Source organism: Peromyscus leucopus, chromosome X (assembly GCF_004664715.2).
Source record: "Peromyscus leucopus breed LL Stock chromosome X, UCI_PerLeu_2.1, whole genome shotgun sequence".
Classification (NCBI taxonomy): Eukaryota; Metazoa; Chordata; class Mammalia; order Rodentia; family Cricetidae; genus Peromyscus; species Peromyscus leucopus.
Genome location: NC_051083.1, coordinates 69,967,131 through 69,987,728, shown reverse-complemented (window position 1 = coordinate 69,987,728; position 20,598 = coordinate 69,967,131). Strand labels below are relative to the sequence as shown.

Here is a 20,598-nt window from a genome sequence, read left to right as displayed (position 1 = left end):
AAAAGTCATATAATTTTCTGTAGAAATTTGAAATCACTGTATATAGTATTTAGTTTGTCTGTGTGTCTTTTAGATAATTGTAGTGTTCTTTTTACTTTTCTCTGAGACAAAAGGGCATTATGAATAACTGAATGAAATATATAGCAGCAAGCCCTAGGACTTTGGCTCCTCAAGCTATCTAACTGCTTCTTGGTGGATTGTTTAATTAATTGGAGTGGATATATTAAGTTATAATTGACATACAATAAATGGTACGATTAACACTATTTGATACCTTTTGCCTTTTCATGTAACTGTGCAATCATTATTAAAGTAAAATAACATTATTGCCAAAAGTTTATAATGTATTCTTCCCACTCTACCTCTACTGAATCTGCTGTCTGCCACTGTTTGTGTTTTCTAAGAGATTATAAAAGTAAAACCGTTATTTATATATATATGTATATGTACATATATGTGTATGTATATATGTACATATACATATATACACATTCTTTTTGTCTGGTTTAAATCATTTTAATTATTTTGCTTTATCCATGTTGTGTGTATCAGTTCATTCACTTTTATCGGTGAGTAGTACCCATTATTTGGATGTGCCATGTTTTGTTTATATACTTGATGAATGTTTGAGTTATTGCAGTTTTTGGATATTACCAATTAAGCTGCTGTAAACATTCATGTACAAATGGTTGTATTGACATATGTTTTCATTTCTCATGAATAAATATATAGGAGTTTAATGGCTGGGTCACATGGTAGGTGTATGTTTTAAATTTAAAGACATTGCCAAACTGTTTTCCAAAGTGCTTGTATAATTTTTACACTCTCAACAGCAGCAAATAAGAATTTCAGTTGCTTCACATCCTTGCCAACACTTGGTATGATCAGTCTTTATTTTTCTTTTTAAAAAAAATTTGAACATCTGTTAAGTATATGATGTTACTTAATTGTGGTTCTGAATTTCATCACATTAAAGACTAATTATATCGGGCATCTTTTCCTGCATTTATTTGCTGTCTTCTTTGATAAAATGTTTAAACATTTGCCCATTTTGAAGTGAATTATTTGTTTTCTTATAGAGGTTCCAGAGTTTCTCATATAGTTTAGATGGAAGTTTCTTATCATACATGTTGTTTTTAAATATTTTCTTCTGGTTTGTAGGTTGTTCTTAATTTCATATCTCTTGAAAGCAGAATTTCTTAATTTTGATGAAGTATGCTTTATAATTTACCCATTAAATTAATGGTTTTTAATAATTCTATTTAAGAAATGTTTACCTAATTCTAGGTGATGATTTTTCCTGTGTATTTTAGAGGAGTCTGTAGTTTATATTTGCATTTGTATTCTTAATTCATTTTGGGTTATTTTAATATGTGGCTACTTAGGTATGTGCTGAAATCATTTTAAAATTCATAGAGGTATTCACTTCTAACATCACGGTTGTGAAGAATGATCTTTTCTTCACTGAATTCTCTTGTAATTTCATTTAACATCAGATTTCATATATGTGAAGGCCTGCCTATCTCTGGATCCTCTGTTCTGTTCACTGACTCATTTGTCTATCTTCATGTTAGTGCCCTTTGTCTTGATACTGAATCTTTAGAATATATCTTGAAGTCAGTGATTCTAATCCATGAGCTTTGCTTTTCTTGTGAAAATTGTTTAGGTTCTTATAGGTCATTTGTGTTTCTTTATTAATTTTAAAGTCAACTTTTTCTTTCTAAAAAAAGCCTACTTGGATTTTGACTGGCATTTCATCCAACCTGTAGGTCAGTTTGCACAAGATAGATATTTAAAAATATTGACTTCGTAGCTTCTCTTTCCACTCCATTAGAAGTTGCCTAAGTTTAGCAATGGTTATTTTCAGCATATAGGTCTTGTACAACTATTGTCAGATTTATCTTTTAGTGCTTCCTGTTTTAATGATGTAAGTGAAATTGTTCTTTTAATTTCAGTTTCAGTAGGAAAAACAATAGAATTTTTCTATATTGAGCTTGTATCAATTAATCTAGTAGAATTACATATTTTGGCTGATTCTTGTGTAGATTCAAAAGCTTTTATATTAATTACTCTTAACAAAGTGCTTTACTTCTTTCCACTTTGGATATCATGTATTTATTTATTTTTATTCATAACCTTGTTAACACTAGCTTGAATTTTCATTCTGATGTTGAATAAATTTGATGGGAAGCAGACATTTTTGTCTTGTTAGTGATTCAAAACAGAGGGAAGCTTAATTTCATTCTAAAACTTAAAGCTGTATATTTATGTGTACTTTATTGGGTTGAGTTACCATCTCTTATTAAGTTGTGGAAAGATGTTTTAATAGATGTTACAAACCGTCACATCCATTTAATTGAGACTTTTTTCCTGATTAATTTCTGATATGGTCAATTAAATGAAGCATATTAATTTGAAATTAAAAGAAAGTGAATTAAATGAAAGTGAAATGGTAACCCAATCTTGCATTTATGAAGGAATCCCCCATAGACATCCAGAATAATTATTTTAAAATATTATTGGATGATCTGTGCGAATTTGTTTTCTTTTTAACTTTTTTCCTTCAGTTTTTATGGGCGTTTTGGCATGAATGTATGTTTAGGCATCGCACTCAGGTAGTGCCGGTGGAGGCTGGAAGAGGATATTAGATTCCCCTGAACTGTAGTTACAGATAGTTGTGACCAGTCATGGGGTTGCTGGGAATTGAACGTGGCTCCTTTGAAAGAACAGCCAGTGCTCTTAACTGCTGAACCATCTCTCCATATTTGCAATTACTTTCAGAAGGAATATTTATTTTCTTGCTTCATGTTTTCTTCATTTATTAGTTTGTTCTATAAAGAGTAATTCTTGCTTCCTAAGTTGGATAGTTTCTTTTTCTTCAACTTTCCAGTAGAACTTATTTAGATTAAGTATTAATTGTTAATAATGATTGATAGAATTCATGTGTGAAAGCAGTTTGGTCTGGTAAGGTGTTTGGCTAAAAGAAGTTCTTTTTGGCAAGATGCTTAACCAAAAAGTCAATTTATATAATAAACTTAAGACTATCGTTCCTTTTTGATTGAGTTTGTCTGCTAGCTTGTATCTTTCAAGGAATTTATTAGTTTCATCAAATTTATAGCTATAGGTTTTATATTATTTTGTTGTTGCTTTTGCTGTATTAAAATGCCATGACCAAGAGGAACTTCTAATAGAGTTTATTTTAGCTTGCAGTTCCAGATGGAGAGCCCATAATGATGGGGCAGGGGGAAGGGCATGGCAGCAGGGTAAGAAGCTGAAAGATTTCATGTCACTAACACTTAAGAAGCAGGCAGAATGGTTTGGAAGTGGGGCATGGCTTTAAATGCTCAAAGCCTGCCCTCAGTGGTAGACTTTCTCCAGCAATATTTCTTGTCCTAAGTGGTTCATAACCTCTTCAAATAATGCAAACAACTGGGGACTAAGTGACAACAACATGAGCCTCTATGAGACAGTTCTCACTCTAGCCACAACTGTTCATTATATTCCATTATTATCTTTTTTCATAGCTGTAGAATCCTTATTTATGGATGGCTCTCACTCCTGATGGTGGTAGTTTGTCTTTTTCTTCTATAGTTCTGCTTGGCATTGCTTGAGGTTTATCAGTTTTATTTTTTCTTATTATTATATGAGCTTTTGGCCTTATTGATTTTTGTTATATTTACATTTATTTAATCTTTATTACTATTTTGTAGTTACTAGCTTTTTCTTTTTCTAGTTCCTAGATGGAAACAGGTTACTGATTTGAAGCCTTTCTTTTATTCTGTAACTATTTAATGTTACAAATTTTTGAAGTACTGTTTTCATTTTGTTCCTGATGTATTGTAATGGGGCACTTTTGCTTTGTTTAATATACTTTCTAATTTCCTTTATTTGACTCATTGGGTATTTGAAAACATGTTATCTAATTTATCCATATGTGGTTATTTTCCAGATATATTTCTAATATTGTTTCATAACCCAATATAACTGTAATCATAAAGGATACCTTTTCATGACCTGAATCCTAAATCTGTTTATACTTACTGTATTCCTTCGAACATGATATATGTTTGTAAATCTTCTGTTGGGTGGTGAAAGGTTCATTAAATGTCTGTTAGATCAGGTTTGTTAATTGAGCATTTGATACATGTCTATTCATGTTTTTATATTTGAGAAACACCTGAAATCTTCTATTATAATTACAGATTTGTGTATTTCTTTAATTTCTACCAAAATTTTAAAGGACCTTTTTATGGGTGGTATTCTTTCTTGATAAGGAAATGGTATCATTATTAAATAATTTACTTTAATGCATTAATATTAGCTTATGACTCTCTTAAAATAGCTGTATGAGCTCAGTATACCTTCTTTTCTGTCTTCACTTGAAACTACTTGTACTTTTCCATGTAGCAGTTAAGTAAATATGACATCCTTGATTTTTATCCAGTCTGAAAATGTGTGATTTTTTAAAGTACGGTATTAGACTTCCTATATTTAACATGTAATTTTATATCTTGATATAGTAGTATTTAAATCTTCCATCTTACTTATTAGATTGTAAGTATAATTTATTATTGGTGTTTCTAACTCTTTCAAGTATGCATTATAATCAGTTATTCTGTTACAATTACATTTTTAGTTCTGCTAGCTTGGCAATATTAACTAACATTGCTTTGTTATTGTATAGTTCTATTAGGTTTTATAATATGAATTTTTGACTTGGGATCAAGGATATATTATCTTCAGACCATTTCTTTATAAGTTAAAGTTTTATAGAAGCAAAGCTACAAACATTTAAGTATTTTCTATGACTTCTTTCATAGTTCAGTGACAACATACTTGCAAAATTTTTTCTTTTCTCTGTTTCTCTCTCTCTCATTCTTTCTTTTCCCTCCATCCCTCCCTTCATTTATTAAGGTATGGTAGGTATAATTGTGTAGCCCAAACTGGATGTGAATCCAAATCTTTCCTCTTTAGCTTTCAATGTGTTGGAATTACAGGTGTGCACCAACACATAGTTATGACTATTTGTATTAGGTGGCAGATACTGTGAATTTAACTTTCTTACATGCTAAATATTTTGTCATTTTTATCATTTAGGATCTTACTTTTTTATCTTTAGTGCTGGAGAATCAACATTGAGCTTCTCATGGTAGGGATGCACTCTACACTTCAGCTGTACCCCCAACTCTAGGTCTTGCATTTAAGTTTGTTTCATTTAAGACTAAGACAGCATTTAATATGGAGTTAATTTTCCTCACTAGTCAAACAGTGACCTTTCTTAATTACTCTAACCAACATCCTTGACTTACAATGATATATTATCTTGCTTTCCAAATGAGGCATAGCTTTCATCTCTTTGAGCTTAGTGAGTTCTTTTAATCCCTCAAGACTATATTTTTCCCTTGATGGCAGGTAGATCCCTTTGATCCATGATTGGAAATTTCTTGTTTCTTGGCAGTCTTTGTGAAAGTTAAGGTATTAGATGATGAGTATTTTTGTGCTTCTAGAAATACACTGATGCTTTTAGAACTAGTTTCATATCTCCTTTAAATTTAAAATTTGTTAGAATGGACATGAACATCATTTATTCAGGATTAATTTTGATCTATTATTGAAACAAAGTCCTTCTGGTTATTCTGATTCTGTGTGTGTGATCTTTCCTGCTCTACCTAAATACAAGAGGAACTGTCACTTGCCCAATGTGAGTGGCATAGATTGTTTTGTATAGCCCTTGGTTCTGGTTCAGCATAGTGTCCTCATGCTTAAATACTATGCATCCGCAGCTGATTACTTGGGAATGATTACATATCTTGAGAGGTTGTTGTGTAATTTCCTTTGCTTCAGTCCTCTGTGAATTATTTTCTTCTTTAAGACTCTTGGCTCTAACTAATTACTTCAGAAAATCTCTGAGCTCTACTTGAGTTAGACCTCTCTACACTACCACTTGGAAACTTTCCAGGTAGTAAGCTAGGAAAATTATAGGGCATACCACATTTGTATATAGCTCAGTACTCACTGTCTTTTGTTGTTAGATGTCCAGTGTCTTAAGAAATATCATTTCATACATTTTGTCCTGTGTTTTGGATGTTTTGGCAGGAAAATAGCTTTTGTCCTTGTCCATTTCATTTTGTCTTTAAATGGTAGTCTGGTAGCAGAGATTTAATTGGATGACTGTATTTCACCATCTAACTTACAGAATTTATGATGTTAAGTATAGGAGAGCTTTGGAACTTGTGATAAAGGAACAATGTACTTAGAGATGATAGTCAGTGCTTAAGTGCCTAAGGTCTCTGGCTTATATCTGTCTAACTCCAGTGCAGAACTTGGCATGCATGAGTGTTTATTTTGTAGTCTAGGACAGAATTTAATATGTAATAGGATCTATGAATCTCATCCAAAGAAAGTCTTTAAAGAAAGTGTAGAAGGACAATGGTATATCAAGGCTCCAGCATTCATTATTTTTTTGTGTTAGAGTATAGAAGTGTCACAAATGTTTTTGAAAAATTCTTACCTGTAGTCATTTCTAATTTTCTTTTAAACTCTTCAGACCTCCATTTTCGATGTGGGACTATCTAAACTCATACTAGCACAGAGATGCAGTCAGTAAGTTTTGATTCCTAAGTCTGGAATATTAGGTAAGAGCAAGCATTTTAAATGCATTTCCCCAAAGACAATAAATTAGTTTATTCATTGAATAGACTTTAAAAAACTGATTCAGTGATTAATTCTATAGGCAACATATTATAAGTAGTTGATTGTTGGTTATATTTCACTTGTGAATAAAAAATTGAGTAATCCAAACTGAAGTATTTGTGCTTTAGAAACAGAATTTTAAATTCATTTTAGTATGTACTAAGAAATTTTATAATGCTTGTTCCTTACATTTTAAAAGTACCTCCCAAATTTCTCTCTCAAAATGCAGAGACATAACTCAAATAAATCCATACATAAACACGTAAAGTTTTAAGCCAGGTCTTTCTTTTTTGCTAATATCAAGAAAAAATCTTGTATTCATTATTCTAAAGCTAACAGTGCTTTCAAAATTCACTTATTAGTTTAATAAAATTTCAGACAGATTCTCAATAGAAATTTGTGTGTGTTTAAAATTTACAGCGTAGTTTAACAGTTTATCTAGAGAAGTAAACAAATGCCAGAAAAAAGTCATTTGATAAAACTTCCTCAAAATGTACTTTTAGTTCATTTGGTTTTTGAGAAGGAGTCTAGCTATGAGAGCCAGCTGGTCGTGACAAAGACTCTTTCCTATTGCAGCCTCCTAAGTGCTGGGATTACAGGTGTGCTCTACTATACCTGTTTTTGTTTGTTTGTTTTTTTTTTTGTATACACATGTGTGTATATTTTAAAGTTTCTGTAAGCCAAATATCATAGTTTCAACACAGCATCAGGAACATATTGTATAAGCCATGAATCTTATTATATATTATTTAACATACAATTATGACTAAAGGATGAATCATATATTATGTTAAAAAGATTGATTGTTCAATAAAAATAGTATATGAGAATTTGAATAGATATTTCAAAACTAATGTAAAACACCATCTGTATCACACACCAAATAAATTTTATCTATATGATAAAACTGTATCTTAAAAGTAATCACTGTATCCTAAAAGAAAATACAGTTGAGTATTTAGTTAATCTCTGAGTAGACATTTGGTACCCTTTAAAATAAAGGGAAAAACAAACAGTATAAAATCATTTTGACTATAAAATTAAGAACTACTCATCAAAACCAGCACATATTTGAAAACATTTGTAATTAATATGATAAAGACATGGCATTTTTAATACTTGAAGGGCTTATACCAACTGAACAAAATAGTAGGAAATAGACAACAAATTTCTTGTAGTTCAAAAAACAGGAAAGGCCACAGGACATGAAAAACTGTTTGGCCTATGAATAAATTTAATCAAATCAAATTTTATACTCTTTTTTATATATTAAATTAAAAATTTCATTAAAAGATAATTTGGTTCTGTCATAGATGTAGTAAGGCTAATGTATTCAAAAAATTGCTGATGGGCACGGAAACTGTTGTAACCTTATTGTAAAGTAATTTTATTGTATATGTCAGGAATCCAGACTATGTTCCTTGACCCAGTAAATACCTGTTTTATTACTTAAGCATCCATTCTGGCAAAATACAAAGAATTATGCATATTTACTAATATATTTATAATATAGAATATTATAATATTTATAGGAGTTAGTTTTAGAAATATTCTAATTGTCCAGAATGAGGACATTTAGATAAATCATGGTGAATTAGTATGATTGATATGCATCTATTTAATAATGTTCATAAAATAGCTTGAAATATATGGGAGTATGCTTATCATACAATATTAAGTAGGAATAATGGAGATGTCTGTATAATCTATGTAGTAAGGATTCAAGTATCTTAACATACATAGTGCCTTACACACATTAATAGGCCCCAGGTTAAAAATGCTTTTCCTTGTACTGGAATCTTAGAGGACTTTTCACTTTTGAGGGGGGGTTTATGAGGAGGATAATTACCAAATATGGAAGCATTATTGATTGTGAACTGAAACATAGGGGAAAATATACTATAAGTAAGATAGAAGTGGTTCTCGGGAAAAGGTCATTTTTGGGACAAGTATTCCTGAATTCAGATCTTATGCTTCCTACTTACTGGTTGCTTCCTACTTACTGGTTACTTTGGACAAGTTAGTCACCCGGAGTCTTGTTGTTCACATATGTAAGATGTTAATAATCGTACAGTATAGAGTTGTTTGGAAGAGTGTAATAACAGAAAGAATATGTAGTGCTTGCACATCATTAATTGCGTCTGGTGCATAATTGCCTTTTAGCAAGTTTATCATTTATTTCCATCATGAGGCTTTCTACCAAGACAACATCAGGATAAGATTGTTTGACATAATGTGTAAGTAACCTAGGCAGTGTTTCTTCCTCAAAATTATAAGTAGTATTTGGAGTTTTGTCATGTGTTAGGTTTCAGTGAACATTTTGATTGTTCTTCCACAGAAGTTAAATGAGTAACAAGTACTTTTATTCATAATAAGAAGTTGAAACTGATGTTCTTATACTTTTACCATTAGAGTATTCAAAGAAATATCCCTGAAACTTAGACAACAAATAATATTAACTCTTCATTTTCTTCAGTTTTAGTAGTAGCATGAATCTGCATTGTGAAATACAGTGACTATAATTTAAATGGGCAAGTTGACTTTAACTGTGTGGTATTTTATTCAAATTTGAGCCTTTCAAATAATCCAGATTTCTTTAGTGAAAATAGCATGTTTCTAGAAAAAAAGTATTTTGGCCAATCTGAAAACCCTTGATAACTAATGTCTAGTGATTGAGTAGTTACATATGTGTGTAAAGATTAAATACTCAGTTATGAATGAAGATATGTACCTGTACTAATAACACCATACAGTTGCACTTTTGGGTACGTTTAAATGAATTTGATTCTTAAAACAATGTTCTTAGTTAAATATTGTAGATACTGTTTTATTTTAAAAATTTAAAAACTCAGGTCCAGAATGTTAAATGGCATATCTGATGCTGAACCTCTAATTCTGACTTCAAGTTTCATTTGCTTTTCAATTTGTCTTAACGTCTTTATTTCCTAACACACAAAGATTGAGAAATCCATTGTCATTAAATTCATAAAATTTACTTACAGGTGAGAAGAGGTGGATCCCTTTTAGGTCAGATGTAAGCTTATAATTTTGATAAAAGGTTTATTAATTTTACAACTTGTAGTGGTAGATTTAGAAGCTTAGAGTTAGTGGAACTAAATGTGAAATTACTGAGAATAGGTGGCAACAGAGAAGTGTAGGAAAAATGGAAGTACGAGTATAAAAACAAAATAGCCCTAATACTTCAATTACTCTGTGTGAGCACAGCCACTATGCCAGTGCAGTGTACCAAATTTAAAAAGACTCATTAAAACCCCAAATTTTTTGAAGAGCATTTAATGTAAGATGATATATAAGCAAAATGTGTTTCAGAAAGAATTAATACATAAATTGCTAATATTTTTAAAGAGAAGAATTTTTAAAGACCTATCATTTATCTAGAAAATTTCTCTGGTATACTTAATGGCTGTACCAATAAAATAAGATTTAACTATGTCTATTTTCTTACTATATGCCCAGATTTTTCTGTCTACTTGTTTTAAAAGAAGTAAATTAAAAAGTACATATTAGAAGAAATATCAAGTGATGAATTACTCTTTTATTTTAGGTTCTTTTTACAGAAGAAGATGTGAAATTCTACCTTGCAGAGTTGGCCCTGGCTTTGGATCATCTCCATCGATTGGGAATTGTATATAGAGACCTGAAGCCAGAGAAGTAAAGTTCTATTTCCCATTTGTATCTATGCTATCTATATTGCTTTTGAAGATTTTTTTCCTTTGACTTATTGTGTGTGTTTGTATGTGTGATCATGTACATGTATATGCTATGACATGTATATGGAGGTCAGAGGACAACTTGTTGGGAGTCTTCTCTCCTTCCGTATGTGGGAGCCAGATATCAGTCTGTCAGTCTTGGTTGCAAGTTCCTTTCTGTCTCCCCATCCTTATATATATATATATATATACGGTACAGTTTTTAAACTCAAATATATTTTGTCATATTTTATTAAGCATTTACAAATTATATGAAATTTTGATGCATGATGTAGTTACATAAAATTTACTTGTTAAAATAATCTCCATAATATACTTTTATTTTTAAAATAATAATTGAAAATTTCCCAGTATATCAAATAGTGAGTAATTTTATATTTATCACTTTTATGTATTTGGTTTTTATCATATTTAATATGAATTTTTATTTACAGCATCTTGCTTGATGAAATAGGACATATCAAGTTAACAGGTATGCATATTTTCTTATATACTATTGAGCCTATTATTTAACTATTTTTCATCATTCTGGTACATATTTTTCTAAACCTACAATCTGTTTTGGGCTTTATTTAAGTTGCATTTTGTGTCTTTAGTTCATTAAGATTCATTTAAAGGTTACATAATTTCAGTGTATTCTGAATACATTTCAGTATTCTACAGTGGAGGTGCTGTACTAATTAAAATTATTTTAGGTAAAAATAGTAGATTTTAGTTTTATTCTATACTGAAGGAATTGACTAAGTACTTGTCACATCTGAAAAAAAAATAGTGATAAACTCCTATATATCCCTAACTTTTCAGTAAATTTTCTGTTCTATATCTCAATGATTTTGTTATTTTGAGTATTATATAACACAGTTTTATGGAGCCATTTGATATTTGCACTTCTCAGGACATCTGTTTACAATAGGTCAAGACTGGAAGCGACCTTAATGTTTTTAAGGGGTTAATAAATAAACAACCCATGTGTTATTTCCTTGTGATGGGCTACTGAGCAATTAAAGGCTGGAACCATTGATTTCCCAATAATTTAGGTAGATGACAAAGGCATTATATTGAGTGAGTTAATCTCAAAAAGTTACATGTGTTTTCAGTACATAGTAAATTCTATGTTTAAGTTTTGGAAAGCTATAACAAAGAAAATGAAGATGTATTTTTTACAAAGAAGTTTGAATTGGCAATGTTTTAAAGTTAAGTCACTCTAAATTATGGAATATAATGTATCAGTGTAAAAAGAAAGGATCACACTCATAAGTGGATTCTAGATATAAAATAAAGAACAATCAGACCACAACCCATAGAACCATGGAGGTTATATATATAGCATGGAGGTCCCTAGGACGACTGTGGCTTATAATAAATTTCGGTTTTACTCAATTATTGAAAAAAATAGCCTAATGAATGGAAACACATGAACTATGAACCAAAGGCTGAGGGGCCCCCAGCTGGATCAGGCCCTCTGAATAGGTGAGACAGTTGATTGGCTTGATCAGTTTGAAAGGCAACTAGGCGGTGGGACCAAGTCCTGTGCTCATTGCATGAGTTGGCTGTTTGAAACCTGGGACTTATGCAGGGACACTTGGCTCAGTCTAGGAGGAAAGGACTGGGCCTGCCTGGACTAAGTCTACCAGGTTGATCGCAGTCCTCATGGGAGGATTTGCTCTGGAGGAGGTGGGAATGGGGGATGAGCTGAGGGTAAGGGGAGGGGGTGGGAGGGGGAGAATAGGGGAACCCGTGACTGATATGTAGAACTGAATGGTATTGTAATATAAACCATTCCTATATACATAGGCATATAATACAACACAGTATATTATACATTTATTTTGAAATATATATAAAATAAACCTTTTGTTTCTTATGAAATATCAAAAAAAAAGGTTCAAGCTGTTACTTTGTAGACTGAAGTAAACATGAAGGTGAGAGTACACACCTCCAAGTGCTTCAAATATATCCTGTTCCATCTCTTCCATATATATGTTTTGAGACAGGAACTTGTAGAGCTCCTGCCTTTGTATTCTAAGTGCTCTAATTACAGGCATGCATTATGTCTGAAATGAAGAAAATGGAGATAGTAGTTTAATAAGATCACAAACTTATTTAAGTGATTGTTGAAATGAAAATATTGAACATGGTTTGGAATTCAGTTTTGAGAGCCGAAATTAACTGAAGAGAATAGCGTTGGGATTATATTTTTTTCATTTTGGAAATTGGGAGTAGTTTGCATACAGTAAAACTCATTGTTCTGATCCTTCTGGTGATGAATCCTTAACTCTATTTTCCTTTTTTAGAGGGGAGAAAGTAATTTTAATGTCCTATAGCATTCAATTAAGTATACCACAGGAGATTTAGAAGATTCTAACACATTTAAAATATTTGAGGAAATGAAAATGCTAATTACTGTAATTTAATAATTGATTTACTATATACTATCACATTTAATACCATAACCTGTTAATGAATATTTTATGTCAATTAAAAATTTAAAGGAAATGAAATTTTAAAAAGAAATTCAATATGAAGTGATTACTGTGCATGAAGGAACATTGAACACCTGTTGCTAAATTGAAAGAAGCTATGGTAAAATGGTCACACACTATGAGTCCACCATGGTATACTACTGAAGCGGAGCTTTGAGGGATAGTTAGAAAGATGAATGTTCTCCAGGGAATGAGTGAGGGAGGACTAGAGAGGGATGACTAGGTGGAGCATGGAGGACTTCTAGGACTTCTAACTCTAGCGTTTGTCTTAGGACATATTTATTAATATGTTCAGTGGTTTGCTTTCTTTAAAATTATTTACTAGTGTTTTAAAAACTAGAATTTATGATGGTGTCTTGGTGTTTCCCATTCGAGGGACACTTGTTTCATATTTTGAGCAATTATGAATAAAGCTATAATAAGCAATTAATTAATTAATTGGATAAGCATTTATGAAGTTTTATTTGAGTAAATTGCTAAGAACACCATTACTTACTTTTATGGTAAGTATATATTTAATAAGAAACTTCCAGATTCTTTTCCAAAGTGGTTGTACATTCTCCAAACCTACTGAAAGTGTGATAGTTATTTTAGCTATTCTAAAAAGCATACCTCTCAACATGTTTTTCTTTTGCTAATGACTAATGATACTGTCATTTTTCATGTATTTATGTCTTTACAAAAATGTTTACAAAGTTCTTTTGACCATTTGTAAAAACTGGATTGTTTTCTTGCTAATGTTAGATTTTTTTTTAATGGTCCAAATACAAATCAGTAGATAATGCTATATGCAAATATGTCTCTATAGTCTTGTTTTTTATTTTTTAATGTATCTTAAAATTTTTAGTTCTCAGAGTTTCATATAGTTTTTTTAAATCATATTCAACCTTCTCCCCCAACTTTTCCCAGATCCATGCACCCATTCCTACCTACTCAAGTTTGTGCCCTTCTTTTTAAAAAAATTGTACCCCTTTAAAAAAAATCCTTCAAGACCAATTAGCACTGTCAAAATATTCATGGATGTGTGGTTTTCCCCTGGAGAGTAGTCAACCTACCAAGACTATACTCTTAGAGTCAGCTGTCTTCTTCTCTCTCAGCAGCGGCGAACAATTGCAAATATCTCCACAGTTATTTTTAAGCACATTTTTTTTTTATTTTGATGACATGGTGTGCATTAAATTTTTCTTCTTCTGTGGATTATACTTTTGATGTCAGGCCCAAGAAATCTTTGTCTAACACAGAATCAGAAAGATTTTATTCCCTATTTTCTTTTTGTAGTTTTAACTTTTATATTTAATTCTGTGATGCATTTTCAATTAAGGTTCGGTTATGATATAAATACAATGTGTTTTTTATATTTATACACAAATTTGTTCTGGCACTGTTTGTTTAAATGGCTGCTCTTCCTCAATGGAATTGCTTTTCATTTTCACCAGAAATGAAGCCAATTTTGCTATATGATAGATATATGTGACCCTAATCACTTCATTTTCCAAAATCATATTAAAAAAAAAAAAAAAAAAAAAAAAAAAAAAAAAAAAAAAAAAAAAAAAAAACTACAGGACTTAGGGAAAAAACAAGAGCCACCACTGAAATGTTTACTCAGATCCACATGATAAGAAAAAGTAGAAAGTCAATGTAAGAACACTATTTTACATGTTCAGATAATTGAGTATATAACGACTGCATTTTTATATTGTTGATTCTCCCAAAGAAATCTTACTAGAAATTTTATTGACATTTCATTGATTCTGTTGGTCTTTGTTAGAAGAATTAAAAAATTAACAATATTGAATCACCAGTGTATAAACACACTATATCTTTGCATTTATTTAGAATGACATTTCTTTCATCCATATTTCTAGTTTTCAGTATAAATATCTTACATTTATCTTATGTATGCTGATAAGCTATTGGCAAGGTGTTTAGTGGTACTATAATACTGCTTTTTAAATTCAAATTTCCAGTTTTCTATTACTTTTACAGGGAATATTGATTTCATATTGATACCATTGGTTCTGTGAAGGCTTTAGACACAAATGCAAGTTTGTCCATACGAACTGCTTTTGTAGTATTTTTAAAGTACAGATTACTATAGTATACTTAGGATAATATGACAGCTTTCGTTAAATTTTTCATCCCTCAAAATTATAGACCTGATAAAATATATTTTGAGGGAGAGATTTGCCTCAACAATCTTTAAATATTCTTAAAGAGTTTCAACATTAAATATAGACTGATTTCTGTTATTTGTTTCAAATTATCTTTCTAAAGGCTAATTTAGGCCAAAGTAAATTGTTTGAATATTTAATTCATTATTTTGTCTTTTGGTATTTCCTATTTCCTGAGCTTTTACAACCTCTATTTTTGGTAACATAGATTTTGGGCTTAGCAAAGAGTCAGTGGATCAAGAAAAGAAGGCATACTCATTTTGTGGTACTGTAGAGTACATGGCTCCTGAAGTGGTAAATAGACGAGGCCATTCTCAGAGTGCTGATTGGTGGTCATATGGTGTACTTATGGTAAGCTGTATTATTTTCCTTCATTATATCAATATATGGTTAATACTATTTAGGATTTTCAGTTAAATTTCTGTGTCAGCTCAGAAAAGGTTTCTTCTGATAATTCGTGACTAATGTTTACAGTGTTGTGATTGGCAAGCAATAAGGTCTGGGTTTTAATGTCTTCCTTTTAATATTGCTACAAAAAGGTAAATGGCAAGATTTCTATATAAACTATTTGCATCTGAATTTTAGAAAACTTCTGGGTGACTCTAGCTCTTACCAACACTTATATGCTGTTTTATTAGGTATCACAGAATTTATCTCATCTTATTTGTCCAATTGTTTCACACCTGTCCTAGAAATACTTAGTTTGTATCCTATAACATTTTTTTTATCTCACTCAGAAACTAATAAAGGGGCATTTATATAAATTCTAAATACAGGGGATACTATATTAGTTTATACTTGAGTCTCAGCAGTTTTCTTAGGAAGTCTGATTACCCATTTTCCCCCATGTATCATGGAATGATACATGACACGACACTGCCATATCCTAAATATCTTGTAAAAGGAGGCATTCACGGAAAGCAGTAGTGTAGAAACTAATTAAATCACAACGTTGTTTTCGATTTACAGAACATACAAGATCTGGCTAAGGAAACTGTCCAAAAGTATCTTAAAGTTTGAAGAACACTTAATTTAAAAGTTGATATAGATGAAAGAGGTGGGACTTAAGCCTTGAAGGATAGATAAAATTTCCTAATTGCTATTAAGAACAACTGTTGTGATCGTATTGATTAGCAAGTCTTCAGGAAACCGGTTTGACTAGAGTCAAGAGTAAGGGTGAAAGTGCAGGTCTAAAACCTGTGCACTTCCCATGCGATTCTTTTGGTATTTGTCAACTATAGTCTGAATCAGGGTGGTGAAGGAAATTTATATTTTAGGAAGAGCAACCTTGGCGGCATTATAAATAGATTGGAAAGGGGAGGGAAAAAATCGCCAGAAACAGGAAAATAAAATCTTTCAATATTTTCGTAAGATTAGAATGTATGAAAAAGTAAATTTTGAAAGCATTTCAGATAACATATAACTAACCTTGGTAGCTGACTGAATGATACAGATAAAATGAAGGGGAAGATCCAAAGATGATGATACCTCTAAAATAGACTTCTACATATGAATTTAGGGATATGAAAGAATAGTAGGTTAATAAAAGACCTAAACTGGTAGAAATAACTAATGGCAACTGATAGGGAAGTAATGCGTTGACATGTAGCACAAGTTAACTGTTAGTAAAGAGGGACACTGAAGAAAAAACTGGAATCATTTGGAGACTGTGAAAAGATAATACAACACTGAGAGGGGGATGCTGCCTAACCAAGTTTTTTTTATGAGGAGGTAGAATTCTTAGATCTTCTCTCCCGTTTTGTAAGTATACCATCATATAAACTATTACTATAGATTTGGGTGAGAAAAGTAATTCTTGAGAGAGGATGAGGTTGGAGCAGCCAATTTGATATTGTCATGGTATAAGAGACATTAATGCATAAAGTAACTAAGGTTATGAGTTCAGCTTAAATGAAAGGGGACTGACGCCAAAACCACTAGTCAATTTTAGTTTGAAATATAATTGTTAGTGCTATAATTTTTGGGTGAATATTCGTGTGTTTGTGTATGTGTGTGTACGTATGTGTTTGTGTGTGTTGGGGGGCAGAGCAGAAGTTGACAACGTGTCTTCCTCAGTTGAACTTAACTTTATTATTGAGAGAGGGCCTCTTATTGGGCCTGTATCTCATCAGTTTAGCTAGACTGGCTGACTAGCAAGCTCCAGGGGTACAATTATAGATTCACTTGTTTCTGTTCTCACAGTGCTGAGGTTAAGGATGCATGCCTGCCACACCCAAATTTTATTTGGGTACTGGGGATCCAAACTATGTGGCAAATGTCTCTTTTTTAAAATGTATTATTTCACACGAACATAACATGTGTATGTGCCTCTTATGTTCTACTTTTTTTTCCTACCTTTTGGGGTACTGGATTTAATCTTGCTCATGCTAACAAGTACTCTACCACTGACTCATGTCCCAAGACCTTTTAAAAAAATTAGTTTGAGGTAAGACCCTTCTAAAGATATCCAGGCTGGCTTTAAACTGACAGTGTAGCTCAGGCAGGCATTGAACATATATTTCTTTGACTTCATACTCAAGAATAAATGACATTACCCCAGCCTTACCTCTAATTTTGGAATTCTGTTTCTTAATTTTTATATTTTTGTTTTGGGATTAAAAGGAATTTCTGGTTACTATTTAAAATTTTTCTTGGCCTTAGTAAATCCCAGATCCTTTGGTGCACATTTTGTTTTTCCATTATTATTTGCTTAAGTAATACCTTTGTTTATTAAACAACTTATTTTCAGGTTGCATTTAGTTTGAGAACTTAGACATGTTAGAAGTCAAATAAAAGTGGTTGGTTCCATCTGCTGCAGCTCAACTCTGTTGAACTCTAAATAGAGATATACATAGCCAGCTTGTTTTTTGTTTTGTTTTGTTTTTTTGAAACAGGGTTTTCTCTTTGTAGCTTTGGAACTTTTCTTGGAACTCACTCTGTAGCTCAGGCTGGCCTCGAACTTACAGAGATCCGCCTGCCTCTGCCTCCTGAGTGCTGAGATTAAAGGCGTGCACCACCACCACTCGGCTAGCAGGCTTGTTCTCATTTCTAATTGTGTTTTCAGCCACTGTCATCTGAATCCTGCATGACTTAATAATCATGTACCATAAGTCTTGTGTTTTAAAACAAATGTAATTAGGTATTCTAAATTGTAATAAATTGTTGTTATTTTATTTTCTAGTTTGAAATGCTTACTGGCACTTTGCCATTTCAAGGTAAAGACAGAAATGAGACCATGAATATGATACTGAAGTAAGTAGAAACACTATTTTATAAAGGGAAAAAATTCTTGTCTCTAGTATTAAAATCTTAATGTGGTTTTCATCAAAGATTTAAACTATTTTTGTGTTTTTCTCTTATTCTAACATATTGGGGACTCATTAAATTTTTAAAATTAACTTTGAGATTTATTGACTTATTGTGTATAAATTTAAGTGAAATTTTTCACAATGTTTTTCAGAGCAAAACTTGGAATGCCTCAATTTCTTAGTGCTGAAGCACAAAGTCTTTTAAGGATGTTATTCAAAAGAAATCCAGCGAATAGATTAGGTATTATTAATCTTCTTTAACCTTTATAACAATGTATTACATATACTAAACAAGTAACTGTATTTTTATATATTCTAGTTTAACTTCATTTATGTTTACTGTATATTTATGTTGGAATTGTGGACTTTTAGTAATTTATATAAAATAAATTGCTTATGATTAAAACATGAAATAGTCTAGTTAATGAAAAGTTTTGTTCAACATGTAGTATCATGTACATCATATAGGTTGTCTTTTGAAAAAACAGTTTACTGTGTATTGATAATCCCTTTTGATATTTGAGAGTGAATATTTTGCCTCTTCTAAGAAACTTCAAAGTTCTTTTCCTAGATCCTGATATCTATGTCCTTGTGTTAAAATTACAGTACTAGTTTCTCTTTTACAGAGTTTAACATAGTATATGAATATGAGACATAAGTTGAATTGTGAATAACAGTTACTTAGTTTAATATTATAGTTAAATAAATTGTAGTTGTTATGAAACATTTTAGTACTTGGTATTTTGTCTTGACTTATACCGTTCGCTGTGTGCATCAAGTTCTTTTTTATGAATAGTAGATAAAGGACAAATTGATACAAGACAAGAAATCATAGATATTTCACTATAAGGAATCTAGGGAAAATGTAGTCTTGTTTATATCTAATAGCATAGAATCCAATTAGAAAGACTAAAAAAATGATGCCATTAAAATTATTTCCATATTATAGGATCAGAAGGAGTTGAAGAAGTCAAAAAACATGGTTTTTTTGCATCTATTGACTGGAATGTAAGTTGAATATAAGTATGTTAGTAAATAAGTTATATTAAAATGAGCAAACTTCTTGAGAATCAGTGGCAAAATAGAGACTGTGGATAAACATAATACATTTATTTTATATTGAGTCTGACGTTTTTATTATAGTTATCACATAGATTGGAAATACCTTCAAGTAGTAGATGTATGGAAATAGTAATTTTTGTTTGCCATTTGTTGTAACTGTTATAATATGATTAATGTTATACTTCTACTGTAGATGAGAAGAGGATAAGATAGGGAAAAATGAGTGATGCTGTGACAGATTCTTATAAGTAATAATAATAAACCCAGGTATTCTTTAATTTCAGATTGTTCATTGTTATGCATTAGAACAAATTAAATTTAAAAAACTTTAGATACTTAAGTTTGTGGATGATATAAAATAAAAACAATGAGAAATTCTGCTAAATTATCCATATTTTAATTTATATGCCGAGATTGATAATCTTGTTTTAGAAGAACTTACTTTTTTAGTTCCTTGAAATATAGTAATAGGTTATTTATTTGAAAATTATTTGATTTTTAAATATAGGCATTATAGGTAGTATTTTTGTTACTTGTTTCTGCCATTAGTTTCAAATTTTCCAAATTCTTGTTGGATTTTCTCCTTCAGTCCATTAATTGTTCAAATGTAAAATATTGGAAAACTTTGAATTTACAAAGTTTCTAAAATTCATGTTGTTACTGGTTTCTAGTTTTATTGTTCTATTATGAAAAAGGTACTTTATGTGATTTAAATGCTTCCAAATTCATTAAGAATTGTTTTTATGGCCTGTCCTATGGTCTGTTCTGGAGAAAGTCCACCGTGCTTAGTTGAAGCTATTCAGTGAAATTTTTGGTAGATATATGTTTAGTCCATTTATTATTGGGAAAGTTTTAACATGGTTGTGTCTTGTTGGTTGAGTGGAGTGGTGAACTTCCTATTATTCCAAGTGAGCTTGGTCTCTCTTTAGACCTACTATTATTTATATATTTGTTTAATATTAGTTTCAATGTACATTTAGTTGTGTCAGTTTTCTTACTGACTTGACCTCTTTCTCATTATATAAAGACCTTGTTTGTCTCTTTTTAGTACTTAGGACTATTTTATCTGATGTATGGCCACTCAATTTGTTTTATCAATTCATTTGATATGAACTGTTATACTCCATGACTTCATTTTCACTCTCTGCAT

General features: G+C 31.1%; 1 protein-coding gene across 1 annotated transcript in view; it reads left to right on the top strand.

Annotated features, from left to right (window-relative positions):
* Positions 1–20,598, top strand: part of Rps6ka6 (ribosomal protein S6 kinase A6) — a 159,594-nt gene that overhangs the window by 116,007 nt on the left and 22,989 nt on the right. The window contains exons 11-16 of the mRNA XM_028884583.2: positions 10,259–10,365; positions 10,859–10,896; positions 15,287–15,429; positions 18,260–18,330; positions 18,539–18,627; positions 19,336–19,394. Coding sequence (XP_028740416.1) covers positions 10,259–10,365; positions 10,859–10,896; positions 15,287–15,429; positions 18,260–18,330; positions 18,539–18,627; positions 19,336–19,394 — 507 coding nt within the window. The remainder of the gene's footprint in view (positions 1–10,258; positions 10,366–10,858; positions 10,897–15,286; positions 15,430–18,259; positions 18,331–18,538; positions 18,628–19,335; positions 19,395–20,598) is intronic.